Source organism: Myripristis murdjan, chromosome 20, assembly GCF_902150065.1.
Source record: "Myripristis murdjan chromosome 20, fMyrMur1.1, whole genome shotgun sequence".
In the NCBI taxonomy this organism is placed as follows: domain Eukaryota; kingdom Metazoa; phylum Chordata; class Actinopteri; order Holocentriformes; family Holocentridae; genus Myripristis; species Myripristis murdjan.
The window spans coordinates 9,501,681-9,529,007 of NC_043999.1; the positions used below are offsets into that span (position 1 = coordinate 9,501,681).

The window sequence follows — 27,327 nt, forward strand, 5'->3', positions numbered from 1 at the left end:
AATTAACAGATGGAAAAGAAACTCCTGGAGTTAATGAGAAGCATTTGAAATATGCTCGATAAGAATAAAAGCACCCATACAGGAAGAGGAGCTGTTGTACTTTTCAGAGTTTTCCATTGCCTTCAATTACCGTGTGTACTGTCAACCCAGCTCATCTTTGCAGTTGTAATCCTATTTGACACTTGTTGGCTGATTGCGTCCATTAGATGATCTCTAATCACTTCCTTTTGTCCAGACCGGTTATTCATTTTTGCCACCCAGACAGACTTCTAGCACCGCAGGTGGACTGGATTCAGTTTGACAGGAGTGCATTTAATTTTCAGGATGCTTTGTGTGACACAAACACCACCTGGGCTGCTGGCCATGCTGTTTGTTTTCACCTGTGTCTTGCTAGAAGAATGAAAGGCGCTGCTTGTTTCCTTGTTACATGGTGGCCAGGAAACACGGTGGTTTGCTGAAGCAAACAGAATGCAGATGCTAGAGGTGTGGGAAAAAGGGATGGGGAAGGTAGAGGAGCAAGCAGATGAGGGGATGTGGGGATAACAAGCTCTTTGCCAACCAGGCAACCATGAGTGCTATTGCTCTGTTGGAGTGAATGCAACAGGCCTGAGTTTTTCAGCCTGACTACTGGAGCATGTGAACACACATCTCTCCCCCCATGGGAGAGGAGACTGTCATGACAAAGCCAATGCAATGCCTCAGTTTTTCTCTTTCTTTTTCACTGTCCCTACCCACTCCCCGTCTAGGTCCCCGTCTCTGTCTCGCTACCCAATCCTCATTGCTTTTCCTCTCATTTCTATCTTGTTTGTGCTTTCTCTCCCCCTTTTGCTCTCTTCCTCCCTCTCTCTGTCTTATAGTATGTAACACAAGGTGACATTCTTTTCCTCGTCTTTAAAATGGAAGAAAAGGCATCTGGGTGATATGTAGTCAAGGCTCGCTGTCAAAACCTTGCAGCATTTGTCACCTTTCAGACAAATCCAAATTGAAAACCCTGGTTCTTGAGGTAGAACAAATGAATTAAAATGAACACAGACACGTGCTGTTATGCAACTTCAAGCGTAATTGTTGTTGAAAAGCGCACGGTTTCCTTGTGAAGAAACTTATTTGGAAAAGGAGACTCAGGAGAGAGAGGGCTCGAGTTGCAAGCTGAGTTGTTCTTTTTTTTTCTAGTCCTAAGAGAGCCATAGCCCAAAAATGGAAAAAAAAAAAAAAAAAAAAAAAGATTAATTAAAATCATTTGGCAGTTAACGTACCACCCCCTCATCCCCATTCAAGCACAGCTATATCGAGGAAATATTGTGATGTACCACTCTGCCCTTTGCAATGTTGCCATAAAGTTGAAATGAAATATTTTCTAAACCTTTTGGGTAGATGGGAAGTTAATGGCAGCCACCAGCCAAACTCTGGTAAATTGTGGCCATGGCTGGTGAATTTATCTGTCAGAAGCCTTGGCAGGTAACGGGCCATCAGCACCATGAAGCCATGTGGACAACAGCTTGGCCGCATGCAGAACGCCTGCTCTACAAAATACTTATTAGCCTTGCAGATGTGATAGTATGGACTTTAACACCTGGTCTGCAATGACACGCCCCTATAGCACATGAGTATATTGTACTGACAGACTGGAAGGATGTTTCCTGGCAGCCCTACTCCCTTTTGTACAGATTTTGTGGGTGCAGATCCGCATGTGAATTGAGTGTGTACCCCAGGCTGCCATGGTTCTCCCGCTCAGTGACACACAGGCCACTGATGCTAGCAAGTTGGTGCGTCATTAGGATTCGGATCAGGATCCTGTCTCAGTCGACACAAACTGAGGTGAATGAACATGTCTGTCTGCAGCGAGACGTTTCTTTTTCACAACCTGCTGTGACAAGTCTGGAGGGGAATTGCTGAGAATGACCTCTGTACTTCTCTGTTATCTACACCCCTTCTCAATCTCGAGTATTTGCCTATAGTCCCCCTCCCCCTTAAAGGTTTTCCGTGCTGCTATTTCCAGAGGAAGAATGAATCAGAATCTCCATTTACTCATGGATGCGCTGTGCAGGAGTGATACTGCCTGATGGTATACAAAAGATGCCATGAATTCATGATAAACTTCCAGTAACATTGATTATTCACACAGATGCAGAGGATTGTCCTTGAAGAATGACTGTCTCTGCAGTCCTGGCAGCGAGTGTCACCAATCACCAAGTCATAATTTTGCTTGCATGCAAAATTGCATCGGCAAGCATGTCAACATTTTCAACACACTATATGTCAAGGAGGATAAAGATAATTTATATACAGGGAGGCTGCGGCCGGAGCAACTGTATAGGATGTTGCATTATCGCAACACAAGAAAATATGAGGAAAAAAGTAAAATATCTAAAAGGGACGAAGCTTTATAAAACCTGTTAGAGTAAATTATTCCAAGTCTAACCCTCTGGAAGTCAAGTTCTAAGCTGCAATTCAGCAAGATTGCCATTCCTCCCCCGTAATCTATTTAACCCTCGGGGGAACAGGAGAGGTATGGGCTAAATTAGTGTAATCTGAATGAGGGTTTCTTGAATATGGTGCTTCAGCCAGTGAGGGATTGTATCCGCCTCCAGCTTCTGTGGCCTGACAGACAATGAGGATATGACCATCAGAATCGATACAGCCAATCCCCCATGATTAGGTCATCCATTAGTTCACTTGATCTTTCGACCCTCTTACATTGCATCTGATGAAAATGTAATCGCTCAATACTTGCTGGATGATTAGTCTAAATCCCTGTTTCTCAAAGAGGAGGACCAGGACTGTTTTGATGCAGCTTATGCAAATGAGCTGGCTTTTGTATTGTGGTCATGGTGCCATCGTCAGAGGGACGTCAACTCTCCCTGGCCTTGTCCCTTCAACATCAAGGCCCCGCGCTCCCTCTGATCCCCGGCTGCCTATGAACTATAGACTCATGTTTTCATCTTGTGCTATGTAAAGCCACACTGGTCGAGCCTGGCTGTGGACACAGTTACTACTTTTATGTGTCTGAGCTCAATAATAACAACAATAATAATAAATAAATAAAAAAAAAAAAACAATTAATATATAAAACAAAATAAAAACAATTACAGGTTCTGTTTAACTTGTGTGCAAATGTCTTTTGCAATTAGGAAGCAGAGGAGCCGGGGATGAATTAGAACAAGCAGGAAATGGAATTCAGTTTGCTGATAAATCAAGATCGCCCTGTCAAGATCACGGTGTAAAAAAGGTCACTAGTGTTGAATCATTGCTCTGTGAGCCGTGACGCATGTGAAGGCCAGTGCGTTGCAGCAAAATCCACTCTCCAAAACGCAAAACCCTGGGCCAAAATCACACTGCTATATAAAGCAAGAATGTTTCATAATTATGGTAGCGTTCTTGTTTGCAATGTGACCGATTCACTGCTGTTAGGTTAGTGTTTTTACAGCCATGTTCTAAAAAGGTAACAGAGATTATGACAGCTCTTTTGCTATGAGCGACATGCTGCCTTCAAATGTCGATCTGGGAAATCAATATGTTGTTTAGAGCTGAAATTGGTCAGTCAATGTTACAATCACCGGTTTCCAGTGACAGTGAATGCTAAGTACTGGAAAAAATGATGTCAACTTTCATTTATCAGGCTTTAGATTGCTGGTGTATTTCAGCAATTAACATTACCGATCTATTTATCTATTTATCTTGTCGCTGCAAGTCCACAGATAATCTCACATAATCCATGCACTGCGGCAATAGCCAGTGACGTAAACACACCGTATAGTACCTACTGATATGTTAAATGTCACATTGTCCTCAAGGTTCTTATTTCATTATTGTTCCATAGGCTGGTGCTGTTTTTCTAGTTAGGCTGTGAACAAAAAGACCCATCAAGCGGTGTGTCATGGGGGAGCAGATAACTGTAGCCCAGGTGACTGGAGGTCAGAGCGTCTAGATGGGGGGTGCTGGAAGGGTGGAGAGGATGTAATGGAGGCAGGGCAGTAAATGCAGGGCTTGCCACGGGCTCCAGAGGGAGCAGGACGCGGGCCACATCACCTCAGGCATCTCCTGACCGCGTGTGATTGATGGGGAAGAGCTGACGAGCAGAGCTCCCAATGTCACTCTCCAATTAAATAACTCTCACCGCTGAACTGCAGCCTCCCCCTTCTGTGATAAACCTCCCTCTCCTCCTCCTCCCTTTCACCTCTCCCTCTCTATTAACACACACACACACACACACACCCTCTCCTGCACATAGTGTGTGGTTTCTTTAAGTCTCAAACTATCCTTTTAGTCCCCTGTTCTTATTCAATCCAGCTTTCAATGCCCTCCTTTCTTTGATCCGTTCTGCTTGTTGCCAATATTCGCCTTTAATTTTTCTGCCTTTTAGCTCTTTTCCTCCCTGCTCGAGTCTCAAACAACATTATTCTTTCCCTTTCCTCTCAGTTTACTGTAGCTTCTTCTTAACTTCCCTGTCCTGCACGTTGTGCCCTGTCTCTAATTTCAGCCTCTCTAACTGCTTTTCCAGGTATGACAGACAGAGGCTGCTCTTTCTATTAGTTTGGGTCATTGCTCCTTTCTTTATATGACAGCTCATAGAAGACAAAGAGCTTGGCAGATATTATGTATTCTAACCATCTCAAAAATGCAAATGACACATTGAAAAATACAGGCACGATAATCCACCAGTGATTCTTTACAATTGCTATGTTTGTAGTGAAATGTAATAGATATTTCCTTAGTTTAGCCACAATAAGAAGCTTGCAACTTTCATGCAAGAGGTGAATTACCCCTTGCATATTTTGAGAAATGTCCTCTTTGGTTACTCAGAGCATTTCTCTAATAAATTGAGATTTCAAACTGCTTTTATAACATTATGTGTAGTTAACAGTACACATTACATGCAGAAAACACAGTACACTTAGACACAAATATCTGAGTTTGAATTGTACTGTTAAAACTCAGATAGGCTTGGAGATAATAATTTTCTATTCTGCGCAAATGTATTATCAAGCCATGTTTTAATTGGAGACGGTGGAGCATACATTCACTGACACTAATTAGGAGTGTAGCTAATATTGGTTGGTTTCAAAGGTCTGTGAGCACAAACGTGCTGCACTTCAGAGGGGTCAGCCTCATGCTGCATTCTTTGTCGCCTAAGGAGCTCAGTTTGCACCTAATTGGATGAAAAACAAAACTTTGAAAAGAAGACCAAATATCTATGGGTCATTGTACAAGAGAATGGGGTATTTAAAAATTCAATTTAAACCATCTGAAATATGCATGGGAAACAAAATGAAGAAGCAATCAAAGTAAGTCATTATTTTATGATGCCAGTGATTAACGGTCTTGGGAAAATCACAAATCATCTTATTCTGACACTACAGCAGCATGTACTTCTCAGCACAAGGCTTAAATTTAATAACCAGGAGGACAAACCATTCATTTCCCAGCATTTTAACATTTGGCTTGAAATGAGTTGGTTCAACAGGTTAGGGGGCAGCCCTAAATTCCTCCTTATTGACTGTAGCAATATCAGATATTTTATTATTAGTCTCTTTTTTGTCCGTCTCCAGACAGGCAATCATATCACAGTGGAAATACCATCTGCTGTCAAAAACTTGGCAAGTAATACATGTTGGTTCTTCATTCTCTCTGCCAAATGCTGCATGTGTTTTTGGCTTGATCCATGCCAACTTATTTTGGTCAAACTATTTCGATAGGCTCTCTTCACTCGAGTTAGCAAGGGTTTGGCTCAGATGAGAGCATTTCCTGCCTCGTTTGGTATCCTTATTCCTGTGTGCTGCGAGTCTCTGATGCCTATGTAGAGAGCATACCCAAACCCTGCAGCTGGGGTTCCCTGCACAGAGCCAGCACTGCGCAGAATACGGAGAGAGAGAGAGAGAGAGAGAGAGAGAGAGAGAGAGAGAGAGAGAGAGAGAGAGAGAGAGAGAGAGAAAGAGGAGATCGGACTTGGGTGCTCACGCCGCATCACTGCCAAGGGTGCGCATTTACGCGCGATTCGATAGCCGAATTCCAGCCATCCCGGTTTGCGACGAGGACTAATTTCACCATGAAAACTTTTCAACTCCACCTTTTCACCATGGCCGTTTTGCGCTGTGTGATGCGCGGGGAAAACCTCAACTTTTGACATAAAACACCAGCGACATAGGCAGTGAAGTTATTCCATCCTCTTTCGGTGAGTAATTCCAATAGATTTCAACGCGCACTGAGTTGGTGCTGGGGACAGTTTCAGTGCTGTGTCGGCTCTATTCCCACAGTGCATCTCTGATAATTTATGGTCTACTTGGGTATTCTGTGCATTTATGTCCCGTCGCTAATTCTGTAATTAGTATTCCATGGACACGGGTTTCCTGCGGCGGTCGCTCACAGAGATGTTTACTGTCGGTTTTTTCATGTTGTGCGATTGCCATCATGTGCTGGATTTTCCACTCTCTCCCTGCGTGCCTTTTCCCGATTTATTTCTCAAAAGGCGAAGTTGAAAGGATGCAAAATCAATGTGTGTTAATGAGTCGTGCTGCTGCTATTTGGAAACAGCCTCTGTCGATTTTGGGAACAGGTGCGTCCTGCTAACTTTTTATCCGCATTTTGCTGTTGACAGCTAATGTACCGTGATAGTGATGATGAGACCAACAGGAGGGTCACGGGAGTCAGGGCTCCACGGGAACCCACGGCAGGCGATATGTGCTCTGCAAATAACATCCATTTTAGCAATGCAGTCAATTAACATATTGAGTGTTAAAATCTCAACAAGTGGAAAAATACTGCTTGGCTGAAGAGAAAATCGCTTCTCTAGTAAAGTTCTCTCAAGGATTTTCTAAGATCAGGTGCAAGTTTTTGTGTGAAGCTTTGCTCTGCCGGGTCACATTTGATAAAAGAGAAAAAATCATGAAGTGAAGCTGCATTGGATGAAGGTGGTGTTATCTATGTGTCAACTGAAAAATTAAGATTTTACGCATAGCAAAATGACTTCTTATGATTCCCTGGCAGGGTGCTTTGTTTTGCGCCGCGCAAGTGTCCGCAAAAACAAGCACCTTTTCAATTAAGCCTATTAGGGGAAATAGCTTCAGATTGCCCGCAAATCGATAAACTCCGCTCTTCTTAGTTAGGTGCACTTGCATTTCAGAAGCGTACGAGTCGAGTCACCGCAGACTAGGTTGGAGAAGTGAGTGGGATTCATGACTGAGCATTGTGTCAGACTCCGCTGTGAATTTCTTGGGAGATTATTCCGCCGCTGCAGGGACTGTGGAAGTGGGTATATTTGTGGCGGGGAATTCCACGTGGAATAACTTCTGGTCTGCGTTTAAGATTTCCCTTTTTTCATTTACTCCAGTGATAATTGAAAGAAACCCCATTAAACAGAGGCAATTAATGAGGACCGGTTTTCATTATGGGAACGTGAATTAAATGAATGATTGTCGCGTGAGATAGGGGGGTTCTCCTCGTGGCATGCATCAGCTGTTTCCTTTTTAGTAAATTAATCATTCATTTGCTGTTTGGGAGACAGGCACGGTTTAATTCTGCAAGTCCAGTGTGTTTTCAGAATTTTAATAAACACATTGCTGACATTGTGAATATATAGCCCACAGTGCTCACTCACTAATTACTATAAACCTGTGAATCATGCTGCCTCCTGTCTTGACAGACACTTAAAGATGGAGCTAGATGCCTCTTTACAGTTGCTCTCTCCCTTTTCCATGTGAAAGCTACACAGCGTTACTCAGCTTCACATCTGCCAGGATGCGAGGTGAATTCAAATTAACGCAAGGTGAGGTTTAAGAAGATGTGCAGGCGTGCATGCAGGGCAGTGGTTTAGTTGTGGTGAGGCGGGTGACCACCTCTTCATCCAGGAGGCTTGATCCCGGGTTCAAGCCTTCATGTCTGGCCAGCCGAAAAGGTCCTTGAGCAAGACAGTGAATCCTGTCCAGCTCCAGGGCTGCTGTTCACAAGCTGACCCTGTGCTCTGCTTGCCCCGAGGGAGGACAAACAAAAAGGGCATTTCCCCGCCAAGATCAATTTAGTGTCATGCTATCATTTGCAGTTGCAGATAAGTTGATATCTATGAAACCTGCTCATGTGGACCTGCACTTTCACAAGACTGAACTGGAGCCTCAGATGGATTTTGGCATATGAAGACTGCTATTCTGAAACACTATTTATCCATTTTAGGAAACAAAAGCATGTGAAGCCCATCATTCAGTGTCTCCCAAATATAAAAACATCGAGTCAGTACAATCCTTTAAAATGTATCATTGTGTGATCCATCATTTTCAGTCAGTCAACACAGTGTCAGTTTTCTGTACTTTGTTGCAAATGGTGGGTGTCTCATTTTGGAAAAGGAGAGGAAGAAGAGGGGAAAAAAAACTTCTTATATAGCCTGACACCCGGCGCCTGAGTCAGCCTTAATCTATGCGCTTCACATTGGAGAGCATCTTTTCATAAACATGCCTGTCTCTCTATGGATTCGACAGGATGGGCGGCTTATCAGCATATAACTTAAAATCTAGGCCGATGTGTCATCAGGAAAAAAAGTATGGGCCTATATATATACGTATTTCTGAACCACTCTATAAACAGGCTTGATGAAGTGGTTCAAGCAGTAATTGAAGTCGGTTCTAAAATTGTTTTTCGTTGACACCGTGTTCTGCCCTGTGAACGCTCTGTGAACCTACATAGTGACTGTGGAGAATATGGGAGAAAGGAAGCGTGTGATTGGTCACTAAGCACTGTAGCAGTGGTAATCCTGTTGTGAAACTGTCAAATGGGATTAAAATCCTCTGTGTGTAAAAGAGAGAGAGCGACACGGGGCGGGGGGTATCTTTACATCCTCATGTTTAAGGTACACTGTCACTTTATTCAGTGCCATCAAACTGACACTCTCCCCCACAATGGTGAGAGTATATACTTTCCTGCAGGATGGCCAATAATTGAATAAAGGATAATTTGAATTTTCCCAGGATAGGTTTTCAAAAGCCGGTGCTGATATTTTTGGACTGAAGTTAACAGAGGCTGATGTGTTGGTGCTGAAGTTTGATATCTTTAAATGTGAATCCACCCCTTGCCCAAAACAAATTCAAGCACTCAGTGTTTCCCCTTGAATTTTATTTTCGGCAGGGTGGAAAAGCCTCTGAAAACAGCATTTGGACTGTGGGACACCAAAACATTGAAAGCCAGACGAATGAAAGTCTGAAGTGGGTTAGCAGCTGCTTAAGGCAAGGTGACCCACCCCACCTATTCGGTGATAGAGGCAACTTTTGAATGCATTTCTGCCTTTGAATGAAGAACTGATTTTCCAAAAGAAGAAAAAGAAAGAAGAACAGTTTTATCGAAGAAAATACAAATCTAATTGCAGGATTTAGAGACTTTGTGGAGCTCTGGTCAGAGTGGAACCTCTTTCCTCTTGGAGGTGGACAGCTCTGACCAGTCAACATCTATATTTCATGGATGCTGGATGTTTTTTTTTTTTTTTTTTTTTTTTTTTTTTTGTCATTTTTTTGCCCCAGCCATCTAGGTCACTGCTTTCCTTTACATTATTCCTGCTTGTTCTGCACAGATCCAGCATAGTTGGAGATGTCAAGGCTCATTTTAACCCCTTCAGAGGACAACCATTTGCTTCTAGGATGATAAGCAACTTCCACAGACTTGAAAATCTGAGCCAGATAATCCATCCAGCCTCAAGTTTTCCTTCACTGTGCCTGAGCTGAGTCATGTTGTTGTTGTTGTTGTTGTCATATTCAAGAATTCGTGTGCAGTGTCTTCGTGACCTGTGTGTCCATTTTGCCTCCTGTTAATCATCTGACACCCACAGTAGGAGGGGGAAATAGATGTCTCTGCTGGGAAATAATCCCTGAAAAACATGTAGGCTTCCAGACTTTATCGTCACCTCTATGCTCTTTTACTTGGTATAGAGCAGTTAAAGGAAACTTCCACCCTAAAACATCAACATTAACATGATTTAAAACCCTGGATTAGTGTTTTCCATTGCGTTTCTGGTGCTGTTTTGCTATTGTTTATGTATTATTCTGCAGCTGACTAACCAAAAATGAATTCACTGACATCACTGGGTGATCTTTTCATCACAGCTGCAGTGATGTTTAGCAGGAGCAAAATTTCAGCAATCAAAAGCAAGTGTTAGCTGTCAGGTTTCAATGTCAAAATAAATGAGCAAAGGCGTCTTTGCAGTACTCACTAATTTGTGGCGATCCTCAACAAACATATAGGGAGTAATCCAGCATAGAAGAGGGGGAGCTTTCCTCTTTCTCCCATTGAAGCTCCATTGTGGCTGCAGCTGCTCTGTGTGCATTGTGTTTGTTTATTTTGCGGTACAATGAAATTACATCCTAAAACAACAAAATGGTGCCTGAAATACAGTGTAAGACATCAGTCCCTCTTTTAATACTGTGTTAATCTGTTGTTGGTCAGAATTTCCATTGAATTTCAAGGCAAGTTTGACATTGTGAGTATGGATTTCAAAAACTCCTCAACACTGGCAAATGATTAGAGGAAATGTAAACTGGATGTAAACGTGGGTTATAGCTGGAAATGACACCAATATCCTCTGTTAATAAAAGGCCAATACCAGCCTTTTCACACTGATAAACTGGCAAACGGCTGTACCTTGCTTTTGTATTGATGCTAACAACATTAATGTTCCCTTCACTGGCTGCATCCGACTCCCATCTCTCCTCTAGCGTTCAGGGTTAAGCAAAATGAGAAGCATTAATTTGGCTGCTTGGCTCAACCTGACCCTGCGCCGATCCTCTCTTCCCACAATACCACCGCTGCAACCTGCCTCCACAACTCGCACTGCCCTGCGGCCAGATCTGCTCCACTTTCCACCTCTACCATTAAATTGTCATGCAGAGGCAGTGACTTTGAATCAGTTTCTGTGTGTAAACGCGTGTGTGTTCATGTGTGTGCACGTATGCGTGCGCGCGATCATGTGTTCTAGCGTTTGTGCGTATGCTCAGTGTATTCCAGGTCATATTCAGAACACATGACGGTAAACAATGAATGTTCTCCGCGGCCTCATGGCTTCCTGTATAAAGGTTTGCCTGGTGGGGGTTCCAGTGCTTTCTGCACCTTGACTGGCAACAGAGAAAGCAAATAATTTCAGTAATTTTAGAAAGATCCCACTGAGACGCTGAATATTGGAAAGTAAAGCAGACTATCCTCATGAATTTTCATGAGTTTAACATGCTTATCACAAACAAAGTAAATTGTTGAATAAAAACTGTTATGAGGTGACACCGCTGTGGTTTATTTCTGTGCTAATTATCAACACTTGATAATGACTTTATTAAGGCAAAGTATAGCAAATCACTTCCAGGGGATGCAATGTTTGCTGTTTTTATTTTATATATATTTTTTTTTGTTTGCCAGGGGGTACAGAAAGGAAGTAAAATGAGAACTGGAGAGTCTGTGTGGGAAGAAAGAGGTCACTGTGTGCCAAAGCAATTATCTTCCTAGTCCAGGGCCCTGCCAATACTCTGCGTAGAGGAGAGAGAAAGAGAGGTCAGTCAGGAAATAAATATACGTGGTCAAGCTCTCGGTTTTTCAAGCGCTTGCCTTCTGAGGACCTCCAGGGGTTTTAGTGGCGTTTCTGACTCAGCATCATTCTGATAAAAAGGTATGATTTTGCTGCCGCACTCGTGCCTGCTCTTGTATGAATGACACACTCCTGTTTAAATGTTCCCCAAGCTTAATTATTTAATTATTTAATTAATTGATTGATTGGATTCTTAGCACCAGTCAAGTTAGACACATTATGCCAGTGATATAATGAAGTTTGTAGTTATTGCTAAACTCCTCAAGGCTGCCAGGATGTGTTGTGACATGAAGAACATTATCTGTCATAAGCTGATGCTTTTCTCCACTTTGACAAGTCTTCATGTTCTGGCATCTTGGGGAATCTGTCACAGCATGACGATGGCAGGGAGACAGATCCTCTTGCATGTGCTCAGCCGCGGCAAACAGACTGCTTGGAGTAGAGGTCAGGAGCACACGGGCCATCATGCTGCTGACAGCTCAGATTTATTTTTAATCTTGGTGATGAGAGCTTGCCACACAGATCATGTGGCTTGTTAGTGTTGAGTGGCGAGCCTTGCCACCGTTACTCTGTGCTCTTATACAAAGAAAATGTGACAAAATAATGACCTTGGTGAGGTAAAGCCCAGATAATTGGAAGGCAGCTGAACGGCGTTTGATTGTTATTCCGCACACCCACCGTTGTTTCGTTCAGTGTGAAATCTCTTTGCTTATGTGCATTGCAAAGCCAGGTCATTTTCCCCTCATTCTTGCTCTTATTAACATTTTGACCTTAGCCAGTTTTCCCTCACCATGTGTGTAGGTGTGAGTGTGTGTGCATGTGTACATACAGTTAGGGGTCCTGAAGGACATTATGTTGATTGCATTTACCATATTTACTGTCTTTTCATTTTTGACCAATTTCTTTATCATTGGTGAAAAATGTCATTATCATTGCATCAGCAAGCACATTACTTGCTGTCTAAAGTGACTGCGGTCACAGAGGCAATTTTGCTGACGGCACTCTCTCTCTCTTCTCCTCTCTGTCTTTCTCTCTCTTTTCTCTCGCTCTCTCTGTGTTCTGATAGGTGCCAATTATACAACCTCTGTGTTGAGGGCTCCTCTGTCGCCATTGACCCCTTTCACCGGCTTTAATGTCAACTCCCTGGCTCCAAAGTGGAGGGAATTACCCAACTTTTCGTCTACAATCAAGACAAAGGAAGAGCAACACAGCTAAACGCAGAGCTTGACTCTCTTTTCAGCCTGAGCACTCTTTTCAGGGTCTGTCTGCTCTTGTTTTCTGGTGAAACACAGGGTCAGGACTGTGTGGATAAAACCCTGAGGGTTTTGACATTTCCGCCTTTCTGTTTTTTATTTTGCTCCTCTTCTGGCCTCAGTGCCTTTTGGAGGGGGCCCAGATGATGGGGTGGTGTTGTTCAGGCGTGTGCAGAGCCGTGACTCTCCTGGCACTGCTGCTTCCCTTGTGGGAGAGGGGCTGCCGGGCGTTGAATCCCAGCTCTGGGGACCTGGAGAAGTCCCCACACTCTGATCCAGGCCCCTGGGAGGTCCTACACAGGCACAAACGCAGCTGGGTATGGAACCAGTTCTTTGTACTGGAGGAGTACACAGGCAATGAACCTCTCTATGTTGGCAAGGTAAGTGATATGTGACCGTTAATGTGTTCATATTAGCAGGGCTTAAGAATGTGTTATAATTACTTGTGCAAGGCAGTGCATTGCCATCAACAGCATTTTCCAAGGCTTGGTTGCCCTTATGCCCGCTGAAAATGCAAAAACAAGAAGTGATAAACAGACTCCCCCATCAATAAATACAGATGTTTTTCCTCTATTTTAGTGTTTCTGGTGCTCACTTTATTACAACCTTATATTAATAAACATACCCGCAACTCCTTTAACCATAGGGGCCTCCTAGGATCAGTGAGGCTCCAGCTTTTATAGCAACAACAGTGTTTTTCAGAGACCTACATAAGATCTATACAAACAGTTTAAACGACAGATTATGGACTGCACAGTGTGAGAATGCATTTCACATTTTATTATAGCCATGCAAAAATTTTGCCCTTTTTTCCCTCTTAGCTAAGCTACAGCTGATCGATCAAAAGAACACTGTAGAAAACTATGTACTTTGGCAGGCAAATATGGGGCCAAACCCTCTCCATAACATTTAGGCATCGTTGATATAAAATTACATGGCCAAAATGGCTCTGTGTCACACATTTTGCAACGCAAGATTGAGTAAAATGTACGTGAAATTTTTATATCCAGTACTCAATTACTTTAATCATACAAGCTGAAACCCTGGATATGCAAGAGCTTTTTTATTTTCTTGAATCAGATACAAATCTGTTAAGTTCCCCATTGTGCAATAGATGCTGTTAACAAATGCTTCTTCAAACTCAGCTCACATTAATGATATCACTGTACATTAGAACATTTAATGAAACAGCTAATTGTAATTCCCTGCTTTCAGCACCATTGTGTAAGTGGACAGCTCCTGCTCGGCGAACAGCTCTAGCATGTTCAGCGCAGGCCAGATGGGTCTCGGATGGGTCTCTAGATCCCTGTTATCTTACAGAATTTTCTGGTCTTATTATTAAATCAGTTTTCATCTTTCCGCTCATCTGCAGGATAATCATTCTCATCTGCATGTATTTGCTGGGTCTGCTCTCACAAGCCCATTTCCTTGCTGTCTCTGAACTGGATTAGTGTCTCCAGCTGGAATTAGGATACATTTGACTGTCCTATTGTTCTCCTATCTGTTTTGCCAGAGGGATGCTGGAGGAAAGCATCTAAATCAGAATGACCATATTTGTGACACAATTGGAGTTGAACTAAAGGTCATCTCTTGTCCAAGCGTACACAATATCTCAAAATAATGTTTTGTCTCATCTGTGTGTCTGTTAAATTTGTCTGCTAGGGAGCAACATATTTTTGTCTCTAAACATCGTTAGTCAGTTTCAGATGTTTTGTACTCGACCTGTGCTGACTTTTGCAACTTTAAAGAACATGGGTCAGCAGAACAGTTTACTCAGGGGTTTGGAATGTGAAGATTTCGCACATATATATATTTTTTTTAAATGCCTGTTTCTGATTGCTTTTATTGTTAGCGAGTCCTGAAAAACCTGACTGATGGATTACTTATTCATCTGAGTGCAGAGGTCTACCTATCTACATGAAATGCTGTCTGGAGATTATACAAACTCGTTGCCCCATTCTAACAGGTAGCCTTGCTGTTTAAAGTATATTTCCATTCATGCATATATTTATTTATTGATTTTTTTTTCTTTTCACCTGCCTCTATAGTGGTAGTTGCAGGCATCTCAGTCCTCTTGGGAAAAGGAAACAGTGCAACTGGCATGTAAATAGTCCGACTTTTATGATGGCTACATCTTTACATCTGACCTTATGTCCACGTTCAGTCTAACCCTTTCAGAAATGTGAAAAATCAGATTCATTTATTCCCCGTGGGCAATGCCTGCTGCCTGGGAGCTTGAGAAGCTGTCACATTATTTGTTCTCTGAGATCATAGTTGTCACATAGTGTGTTTGTTTGGTATCACAAGGGCATGCAGCTGTGAAGCCTGGGCGGGACACTCTGACCTCATGACTTAGTGTGAGCGACGTGCAAGGTCTTGCCATGTCATGAAGCTGACCTTTCTGGAAATGAACACTTTATGGAGCCTCTATAAAAAGAGATTTAGAGACATTGGACGCCTGTTTTTTTCATATTTGGGTCTACATTTTCCAGTTGGTTACAGATAAAAACACCAGAGCGGCATGGCCAGTAATTGCTTTTGTCAGATATACCGAGCCAGCTAATGTATAACAAACAATACAAATCTGTGTCCAAACAATGGCACAGTCACTGCACAATTTGGTCATTTGTTTGGCTGGAAGGAAAGGAAATATGATATAGTTGGTAGGAAATGGGAAGTCATCACTTTGGCCTGGCTGCTCCCTTTGCATCTGCAGTCTGCTTGGCTTTAATGCATTCTGTCAGATTCTGAATTTCACAACCAAATGTCTCATTATGCCTTGGCACTCTGCCTCGGGTAAGTGTACTGGCCTGAAATCAGCTGCAGTCACATCAAGCCAGTGGAAACATACATTAAAGAACCTCAAACTACACTGCCTCCACCGCAAATTGGTGACGTGCATATTTAAACAAGCGAAATGCTAGAGCAAGTCATCCACTTAACAAACACTTACTGGTAAACATGATGTGATTAACATTTTCTGCAGGGTATTCATGTGACTAAATATTTGCAAGTGTTGAAAAGTACCAATCTGTAGCTCGTGCTGAATTAGTGATGTAGTAGGCGTGCAAATTTGTATCACTTTCAGGAACAATTCAACTGTCATGTTCGAGTCTCCCTCGCTCTTCATTTTTTTTGTTTATCTGCCACTTCTCTTCACTTTATACTTGGGAATGACATTTTTCCCACTATTTGATAACTTTTATAGATTACATAACACATCTCCAGGAAGTGCTAATATTCTGCTAGGGACGTACGGTCTCTTTTTATGTGTTAGTTTATGTTTCAGTGACTCCAGAAAGTCACCCATCAGCCTCTGGGGCAGAGCGCTGCTTCATGTCATGGGATGTAGAGGCGCACAGCAGACAGAACCCTTGTGCTGAATCGCACTTATTTATAGAGATGTCTCCAAAATTGGCAGCCTGACTAACCATCCAAGTAATGGATGGACTTATTTTGCCTTATAATTCAGGCAGCATTCAGCCAGCATTAGCCTGAGCTGTGCCGCTACACTCACACGGGGATTTCTTCCAATACAACTGCAGTACCTTGATGGCAATGGAAAGCATCTCTTGAAGAAAGTCACTTAAGTTGCTGTCAAACCTTCAAATGTAACTGAAAGGTGTTCAGCTGCCTCAAACATTATAGCAGGAAGTTTGCATTATAGCATCAATTCACTATTTTGGATGTGTTACAGATTGTATCGCAGGATCGTGTAAGCATTATGTAACCGTATCATTTGTGACCCAGAGGCAAACGCCTGGTGTTCAATATGATAGTTATTCAGCAGGATATTTAGCTGGAAAATCATCCAACAACATGCATCACGGGCATCAGCAGTCCCACAGATAATTACACTCCAACGGACACGGACACAACACGCTACTACACGAGCTAATTCATTAGCATTCTGTTAGATGTTCACTGTCAAATGGGTTAGCATCGTAGTGCACAGGGCGCTACTGCAAAGGTCAGTCTGAATAGCATCCACTCGCTCTCACTGGTGCCGCAAACAGATAGACGCAGCTGGGGAGCAGTGAGAGCAGCATGTTTAGCCGGAGAAGAGGGTGATGCAAGCTGACAGGGGGGACATCATACACACGGTACCCAGGGAGAAGAGCTCAGAGAGGGGGGAGCTCATCAGGCATCCTGGGGGCCTCTGAGGTGGTGGGAAAGCCTTTATCTGATCCAGGGAATCAACGTGGATGAAAACAGCAGCATATACTAGACTCGAGGGTAGTTATCAGTGGTCTAGGGGAAAGGACAGAACAGAAACATTCTCTGCGCTTGTGTCCCTCAGTATCTCAAACAGAGACACAGTGTACAGTGCCGGGGCTGTAGTCAAGACAAGCTTATTGGAAACCAAGTCGTTTCCAGCAGCAGGTCCAGCTGAATTTGAGCGAAGATCCAAAGGGGATTGAGACCGACTGAAGACTTAGGCCAGAGCAAATTAAGATCTATACAGCCCTGACTGAACGAGTGTGTGCATTTCTTCTAATATAATGATGAAGGAATCTCTCAGGGATCACCACATGTGTTGATCTATCTGCTGTGCGCTACACCCTTCAACATCCAGTGAATAATTGCTTAGGAACTGCCTGCATAATACAGATCAGTACAGTGCAATGCAGACACGTAGGAAGCCTGTTACAGTCCATGAGATGAAATCTTCTATATTGCTGGTGGTTTTGGGTTAAAAAAAGAAACAAAACATCAAGAAAAGCAGCTGCTCCTTTGGCCCAAGCGATTGGGGCGCCGTAATTCAACTTAAAAATCGACAACATTTTGAGGAATGATGCATTTTGGCACTATGTTCTGGCCTTTAAAAGCATTACACTAATAGAGCTGGCACATAGCATCCCAGAAGTAAAAATTCCCATTCATATTTGCCATAGCAAATGTAAGAATTGACCATAAAATGTTAACCGTTTAAGGTACACTTTATACACATTATATGATAGTATATGCATCTCCAGAAGCGATTATTTTATTATGAGAGAGCTTTTCCCATGGTGACAAGAATGGCGTTGAGTGTGACGGTCTATACAGAGATGTTTTTGGTTTGTCACTGTTAGCATGGTTTTGAGTCAGATATTTTTGTTTCTTTTAGGTATGAGGAGAGGAGTATCAGCAGGGGGGAGGTTAAGAACGACTAGTTTTTTTGTCTCTTAAAATACGATATGTACACATTCTTGTCCCAAATATTCTTTTTTTCTTTTTGTTCAAATTCAATTTAAGTAATGTCATGATCCATCTGGTAGGGGGCTGGTGCCGCTCAAGCTGTGATGTTCTTGAAATACTGATTTTTCCAAAAGTCTGTGGGAGAAATTAACAGGAAAGCCAACTGTGTAACCTTAATGGGGGCCTTGCAATTAAAAGTCAAAATTTCTATCTTTGAAAGGCTCTTAGTCTAACACTCCGTGTAGCATTGACGCAAAACATACTACACACCCGTGTGTCCTTACAAATTACACTTATTAGTGGTACTTTGATTAAAGGAGGGGTCGATGGAGTTGGAAGCATGTGCAATGTACGCCCATCCTCCACTGTGCCTCCACAGGCACGACGTGCACTATTTCACTGTCAGGCTGCTGCCTGCTTCGAGTCTTGTCTCCTCCACATAATCCCTTTGTGGTGGGGAAATGTGTTTTTCCTCACATTTTATCCATGGAGCATGTATTTGCATTTTAAGTCGTCGTGTTCGTTTCATGAAATTTCGGGAGACCAGGCTGAAAAATACACACACACTGATTGGCCTGATGAGGACACTATAATTAAACGTCAGAATTTCAAACTTTAAAAAAGCCACAGCGGCGAGGCCAGTGGTCTGATTTCAATGAAATGTGGAGGGATGATGCATTACATTACTGCCTCCCCCAAGGGTAGCTATGCATGGAGACGGCTTGTTTACTTGATTAAATTTTTATACAGGTGGCAGGAGGCGCTGACATCCAGCAGTGACCGAGACCAAGACATGCCTGAGATGTCAAAAAAGTGGTTTCGGCTCTGTAATATTCTGCACTTTATGTAGAGTATTATAAGAACAATTTCCTCCGCTGAACCTAAAAGTTATTTCTCACAAGTGTATAGTCATAACAAGAGCTATTTCTCTCTTAGCTCTCCTAAAGTTATTATTTAGTGCTTACGTTTCTTAACTCTTCCTCTTTCCGCGACCACTAACCTCTTGGCTAGTTTCTTGAAATTTACAATGGTGATTTGGATGTACTATACATTGCGGATCTATAATACTCTTTTGCATGATGTAGCGATGTTTTAGCTCACTTAAGTATGGAGCTCTATGGGGAGTTGCGAAATTGTTAGAGTCTGTGTGTTGCTTTTATCTCCTTTTTTGTGTGTGTTTTTTTTTTTATCTGGATGTGGGTTGTTGAAGTTTACTGAAGTGCTGATGTATCGACTGTTAGACACCCCCAACAGGTCAGATCTTGAATAATTCAGGAGGGCTCCTAAGACTATGCTGAGCGTATAGACTTACTACGAATAACACCAAAGTTTTTAGATCTCTGCATTGTTCCGCTGCAAAATGGTTAACAGGTTTGGCCTGGAGACTTTTTGCAGGCTGTAACCGCGGCATCAAGCATTTCTTTCCATCTCAATGAATAATGTAAACCTGCACAACTCGGCTGCACAGCACATGTATTTGGAAGTGATCGATGAAATTTCTGCCATTTGTTCTTCTCAACCAAAAAAAAAAAAATAAAAGAAAGAAAAAAAGCTTTAAAGGAGAGTAGGCCGCCCATTCACCTTTAGCGATTTTGTATAACTTTATTTAGACAGCAAGATGGAACGCACAGAGACAGGGTCGGAAAGGCACAGGAGAGAAAGTTATGGCATCTATACAGACGCAATGGACTCACCCACTTTGGTGCATTTTTATCAAAATGTAATGAAGCATTATCGAACGGTGGTCATTTTTCTTGGACGGGACTAATTGCATTTCACATGGATTTAGTTTGTAATAAAAGCAGTTTGATCTAGGTGTATCAGGTTTTTATAGCGCCTGATACACCGCTAGATTGGAGGCTTGAGGCACTACAAATGTTTCCTTAAAGGAACATTTCAGGCTCATGGAGCTTTGCTGTCTTTATTATTTCCCTGCTCCACACGCACTAAGAGTGCTGCTCGCTGCATCGAGCGCGTTGTGAGATATTAACTCAAAACGTTGCCTGCTGCTTATAGGACCCCGTTCAGTTTTTACTTTAATCAAAACTCAATCAAAAATCACTCTGACAGACATTTTTGGCGATCTAAAGCAGTGGTTGAATTGCAGCTCTGGTCAGCCTGAAGCTCCCCCCACACACACATACACACACAAACACATACACCACTTTTTTTTTTTTTTTTTTTTGCCTCACCAACCCCCACATTTTCCTCCAGACATTTGCCATCCAGCGGATAAGGGGGACCCTCATATGTAAAACCAGGGACGCATTGGCCACCTCTTACTGTAATTAAATTCAGCCATAATGAATCATAGCCCCTAATCCTAAAACAGGCTATATTTCCGTTGGGAGGCAAAATGACCTACATGCGGTAGAGAGGCTATTGCTATCGCTGTCTTACCTTGCTTACACCCTGAAGCCGTATCAAACACACCCACAACCTCATTTTGAGCAGCACTGAGAGCACTTGATTAGTGCGGCATGCAAATTTTTGCCCATCATTCTTATTCATCTGTATGTATCACAAAGGACATAGCTCTGTTTACCAGAAGCTTATATTCACTGTTGCCCCCATCCAAGAATAATTCAGCCACCTCCTTCGAATAATCCTGTGCTTCCCTTATTTGTGAATTAAGCCTTGTTGCCTCACCTACGAAAGATTCATAGCATCGGTCGTGTCAAAGTTTGCGGCCACTTAGTAATGTGGTCAGGTCCTCACGTTGAACTTTTTCTGTTTTATTGTTTTCTCAGCTTATGTTTTGTGGCTAGTAAATTAGACGTGCAATAGCTCATTCCTCTGTGGAAACATGGAAAAGATACTGGGCATAGTAATACGATGCAATTAGGGGTATTGTATGAGCCAGTCACTAGACTAATGTAGGTGATCCACTATAGTCCCTCTGTACCTTTGCACTCCAAGGTGTAGTTTATCACATGGAGAGCATGTTGGCCGCGGCCCAACATACTGTCACCAGTTTATTGTGTGCAGCAGGAGAACGCCGAGGTAATGTTTACTTTGTTTTCCTTTTTGAATGGCAACAGATACAGAGGGACTAGTGCACCGGGTGCGATGAATTTCCCACACTGCATTTTGAATTGTGTGAAAGAGTTGGTTAATTAAGATTTTTATCTTCCTATCCCATGTTTGAAACATTATGTGGAATTCATTATGTGTGGTCTTTTTTTTTTATTTCCATACACAGAGTCACTCTAATTGTATCATAGAATGTAAGATTCCAGCTTTTAATTCCAGCTATTATAATTCTAGCTGTTAATCACAGGCCCCACTATCAATCATTTGGCACTGGAACACACAGATTTTTCACAGTTGACGGGACAGAAATTGCTCAGTGTTTCTTGGGTGCTTATTCTGTCTTGGAGCTTCAAAAAAAAAAAAAAAAAAAAAAATACATATACATATACATAAATAGATATATAGATACATACAGATATAGATATATAGATATGGCAATTTTATTATGTGGCCTTTAGAGCACACATGCAGATTGTTTTTGTGAATGATGAAAGCTGGTTTCAGTGCAGGCCAAGGAAACTAGGGTGTATCATTTTGTGTAATTGTATTTCATTCAAAGCACACGTCCTACGACTAACTGCTTTGGTAATTAATCTGAATGCAAGCAGTGACCTTAAGTGCTCACTCTGCTCATATGAGAAATAGACATAGCTCAACCAACATAATTGCTTGATTCAGAAATGGGATGCTCCACTGAGAAGAAAACCTGCCACCCTGATTACTGACTCCAGATAACTGAGTTTGGATACTGTGGCTAAGTTTGATCTAGTCAGGATCAGGACTGTTTGAGCCCAAGGCTAATTCATGGAAATATACCACAGTAACGGCATTGGAAAGAGCTTGTGGCTGAATCAATTCATTTGCTTTTCTTTTTTTATCCCCTAAAGCACTCATTCAATCTCAGGGACAACAGGGAGAAGCAGAATGTATGTTGTGCAGAAAATGTTCGGCAATATGTTTACTGTTGTGTGGGCTTGTGAAAGAAAATTCATGTTATTCACATAAAATATGAGCATGGCCATGACTAACCACAAAACCCATTTTGTCTTTTCCCATATAAGCATCTAATGATACATGATCTGAAAAATCACATTATTTAAGTAAATGTGGTGTAAAAAATGATTGTCCTGTCTCTTTGTCCTTTCTTTTCTCGCTCCTTTTTTTAAAATTTGTTTAGCCTATTGAATTTAACTGAACTAAACTTAATCTTAAAAATATTCTCTCACTAAGATGGGAGAGATATTAAGACGTACATATCCACTTTCCACAAGAAAATGTTTTTGTGGACAGCACATTGTGGTGGCTTTTTCCACCGCTTTCTCGTTTTAATAAGCTATCTCAGCTGCAAATAGTGAACCTAAGAACTTCAGCCTAAAGGTGACAATTGGTTACAGTCAGTGTTTAATACAAACTACAGGTGTAAGACCAATTATTTTTCTTTGCGTTCAGACCAAAATTCATTCCTTTTCATTCCTCTGCCAGTGGATATTACTTTGACACAGCCTAAATTCGGTTGAATGCAGGGCTCCAAAGAAGTTGGAGAGATTTCTGTGCAGATATCCTGTTCTTGGAACCAAGCCCATTCATTTTCTATGGAGGAGATGAGTTCATAGTCTGACAGTATTAAATTATGCCAAGGGGCTAAGGCTATGCAAAGACTATGGGATGATTCAGAAATGGATTGGGCTATGATCTAAGGTTGTTATTGAGTTCGGCTCCCGATATCCCTCAGAATGAAGAATGAAGTCAGGAGAGTGATTTGCTCTTTTTCTTGGGCAAGACTAAATATATTCACTACTGGAGGGATTGTGTACACATCAAAAGTCTTCCTTCCCAAAGGCCCTCTCATGTTGGGGTTTAATAAGGTATTTTATTGTTTGAAGTAGTACTGCTTGTTTGAGTTGTTTATAATCCCTTTGGATCGTAGCAGCACAGTTGGCAGTGTGAAAGAGATGGCATTATCCTCATGTTTTCTTTTCTGTTTCACAGGCGCTAGGCTTCAGTAACATTGTATATTCCAGGTGTGCTTTTTATATAGTTCTCCCCCCCCAAAGAACTAAATGGAGGCTGGAGTCAGAGGGTTCAGGATTCGTATTATATACTTCAGTGTCAGGGGTGGGCTGTGGACATTGTTGTCTGTTATGGCATGTGGTTTTTGCACAAAGCGCTTTCCATGAAAATAACAAGAATTCCGGGTGAAGGTAAAGACCTGTTTCTTCAGCTGGAATGTGTAAACAGTTCTCTTGTAATGAAGAGCTCACCAAGGCCTACAAGTAATTAAGTGGAAGATCACGTTTACTGGAACAATTTTTGCAGTCCAACTGTGATAGCATGTATTTGTCACTCTGGATTTTATGTAAGCCCAACATATTTTATGTGTTTGATTTATTGTGACAGTGATTTTTTCCATTTACTATCGGATAAATAGGTTATATAATGAAACTGGGGATGCATTATTTACTAGGACTGCAGCTAGAGTTTACCAAAATTACTAATGAATACCTTTCAATAGCCCTACAGCGAAAAATTTGGCATTGATACAAGAATCATTCCACTCTCGTCAAAGTCCAACAGAGCAATGTGTCAAATTTTTCAAGTAAACTCACAACACATCTTGTACTTCACTGCGTGGTGAGTTGAAAAATGGTTCACCTTTCAAACGGAATGACAGTTGACAAGCGCGCACAGCGGGGAAGATGTGGTCCAGCTCTGGATGTGCAGACGTTTTGTCCACAGCTAAAACTTTTGAGTCAAAATTTAAGGCAAATTGAACAATGAGTCTTTTACCTCAGAAACTGTGTGATGTGGATAGATCTTTGTTAGAAAGAAGGAAAAAAAAAAGACTTAGAGCTAAGTGATAATTTAATATTCTTCTTTACCATTTTTCAGAGGAATCATACTGTGATAATATTAGATATAGTCACTGTATGAGATATAGTAACACACATAATGCTGTCTAAATTACGCACCAAAACTCTGGAACACCTTACCCAAAGACATTAGAGAGGCAGTCTCTCCTGAAATCTTTAAACAACGCCTAAAAACGTATCTTTTTAACCATGCCTTTTTATAGTATGACTTTTACACAACATTTTAATCAATTTTAAGGCATTTGTATTCTTATTCATGTCTGATTTTTAGCTGCGTTTCCTATGTTTTAATGTAACACACTACCTCTTATTTTTCTCGTTTTTCCCCTTTTATTCCTGCTGTTGATGTCCTCAATTATTTATTATTTATTTGTTATTTGTTGTTTTTATCTATCAGAGTGTATGTATGTGTATATATATATATATATATGTATACATATCTTATTTTTATTCTTTTTATGTCAAGCACTTTGAGCTGCATTCTGTATGAAAAGTGCTAAATAAATAAAGTTTATTATTATTATTATTATTATTATTATTATTATTATTAAACTGATGATAACACCAACACTTTTATTTGAAAATGCACAAAATTACACATTAAGTATTTTTAGCAATATTTCTTTAAAATTTTGAGTTTTGTTTGACATTACACCCTACCTTACCATTCAGTTCAATAGGGGATTGAGCATTCATTTCATCATTTATTATCCTGGAAGTCTGCCATCACGTGGAGGCAGCAAGATGTGCTAAGGCTGTGACTCAGGCTAAACAGGGTCAGTGGATGAAATGGGAGAGCAGCATGGAGAAAAGGTTGAATCAGCTTCCTGCTCAGAGCAACACTACAACATCCTTCCCTCACCCGAAAACCTCCTGAGTGAAGATCCGTCCTGCCCACTATGCTCAACTCCAACTACCCTCAGACACACTGGTTGTAAAGTGAGCCTCTCCCAAGGCAGGTATACGTGGAGACACAACCAATTACTCAAACGCCTGGCAACAACAACTAAAAGAAAGAGCTATGAGCAATGCCTTGCCCTCCAACACATCAAGCGCACTTCTAAGGATGCCTTTTGTCTGAGAAGGGGAACAGGGACAGCGAGGACCTCCTCCCCTGACCGGGAGTGGTCACCTAGAGCAAGCCCGGGACTGGGAAACACTGATGGATGTAGGTCAGCGGCTTATAGCCCTATCCCACATTGTCACCACCACCCTATGATCAGACCTGGTACTCCGTTCCAACACCCTGCACGCCGTCTACCTTGTGGAGTTAACACTACCCAGGGAGGATGCTGTTGACGAAGCAAATTAGAGGAAGAGATGGAATTTGAGGCAGAATAGAGAGGATGGAAAGCAATGGTTTGCCCTGTGGAGGTTGGCTGCAGGGGTTTTATTTCAACATCCACCATCAGGCTGCTCAGAGAGCTGGGAATCCACGGACAAGCCCCGTGCCAGACCATGAAAGAGACATCACAGACTTCAGAACGCCGCAGCCAATGGCTCTGGATCAGGAGGAAAGATCCCAACTGGGCCCCAAGATGTTAGGGACCATACACCCGGGTGTGATCAGCCTGTGGCGGGCCTGCCTTAGAAGAGGGTGTCTTGTGAATAAAAAGCCAAAACACCTGTTGACGCTAAGGCACACAACTGAAGATATGTCCCTAACGTCTGATGGAGGTCACCACTATCCACTAACATCTACCGGTGGCTGTCTTCACTCGTGAAAAAAAGAAATCCTTGCATATCACGATTGTGATTCCATATCGAGACCTACTTTGACTCATGTGTTTGTAGAAAACATTCTACGGAGAATTACTTGCTATTTTGCAAGTCGGATTTCTCGAAACAGCTGCAAAGAATGCGTGAAGGCCAGCTGTAGGGGTGACAACAATAGCAATATCTATTGAATATTGGCTGAAATAGGTAGTGCATGTCACACTATGGAATTGATTTTCAGTTCTTTTCTATAAGGTTGTTGTATGTTTCTTATGGAGAAGAGACGGAATAATGCATTACATGTATGAGGATTGCTGTGTATACGCATTAGCAAGTGCTGACTGTAAGCGGCAGGCTGAGGAGGCCTTTGTCTCTTTTTTTCCACATAAATGATCAGATGCTTTTTACATTACCCTCCGTCAGTAATTGCAGAATACAGTCTCCTGCCTGCCAGTAGTTATGAGAGGATTAAAATATTCTACACTTCATTAAAGCACATTCACCAGACAAATATCAACATGTACAGTTGGCTTATGCAAACCGTGGTCTGGGGTTACTGCATGCTCGAGAGAAAAAGCTAAAAAGCGCCTCTGGTTTCTCAGTTTTTATGAATTTCTGACATTCATACTGGGTCTGATACTGAGCATACACAATGTAGGTGAAATTTTTCACCCTGTGGAGGTTGGCTAACTACAAAAAACTACAAAAAACTACAAAATAACTACAAAAAAAAAAAATATTTGTAGTTATTTCTATAAACAATGTGTTTTGTCTAGATAATATCAATCAGAATGTCACATTAATGGGCTAATGCTTTGGTGATGTTGGCTTCTGTGACAAAATTTTGAATTTTGGATTCAGGAAATATGTTATGTGAGGCATTACATACAACACTCATTTTTTTTTTTTTTTTGGGGGGGGGGGGGGGGGCTGCCTAGAAGCATGGGCCTATACGGCAATCTGTCTGTCAGAGGTTAAGTTTCAGTGACCCTATGACCTTCCTTCTTTTGCCACCAGATTTTTCAGGAATGACATTTATCTGGTTTTGTAAGGGCTCTATTTTTGTGCTGATATTAAAACAGTATTAGGCACCAATGAGGCTTAACACTGGCGAGTTGCATTTCAGTTCTGAGTAGCAATTTCATCTGGCGTTAAAACTTTTTTTTTTTTTTTGCCATTTTCACTGTTTTGTGATCTTCATGGTCAAAACTGAAGTTGGCAACACTGTGATGAGTGGAGTGGCACTGCTGGCAGTGTTTCTTATGCAAATAAGTGGCACTGTGCAATTTTGGTGTCACTTTGGTATTAATTCTCACCTTTACCTTCGCCAGCCAAAAGCAGGTCTTAGCAAAAGCAAAGCACGCTATGACAGAGGCGCAGTGGCGCAGACCTCTCCAAAATCCACAAATGACCCACTTCATGAATGATATGCTTGCTTGTTTCCCACTGATGTAAACTCTCCAAGCAAGAGAAATGACTACTTGCTTGTCAAAACTATGATTTTAATTTGATAAAGGCGATAATAACAGTAAAGCTGGAATGATTGCTTGGTATTATAGGTGTTGAAAATTGCAAAAATAATTTGGGCACACCCCGGAGAGGATATTGCCTAATGTATCATGAAAATAAAGCTGTTGGCAATGTAGCTGCATTTTTAGGCCTGTTTTGTGTGGCGTTTTCCTTATTCCTGCAGATATACGGCCAGACACAGAGATTGAGATGTCATGTTGCAATA

The 27,327-nt window shown here is 41.8% G+C and overlaps 1 protein-coding gene across 1 annotated transcript in view; it reads left to right on the plus strand.

Annotated features, from left to right (window-relative positions):
• Positions 1 to 6,000: 6,000 nt before the first annotated feature.
• LOC115379103 (cadherin-7-like) overlaps positions 6,001 to 27,327 on the plus strand; it is an 89,154-nt gene continuing 67,827 nt past the window's right edge. The window contains exons 1-2 of the mRNA XM_030079793.1: positions 6,001 to 6,169; positions 12,606 to 13,172. Of these exons, the coding sequence (XP_029935653.1) occupies positions 12,936 to 13,172 (237 nt within the window). The 5' untranslated portion in view covers positions 6,001 to 6,169; positions 12,606 to 12,935. The remainder of the gene's footprint in view (positions 6,170 to 12,605; positions 13,173 to 27,327) is intronic.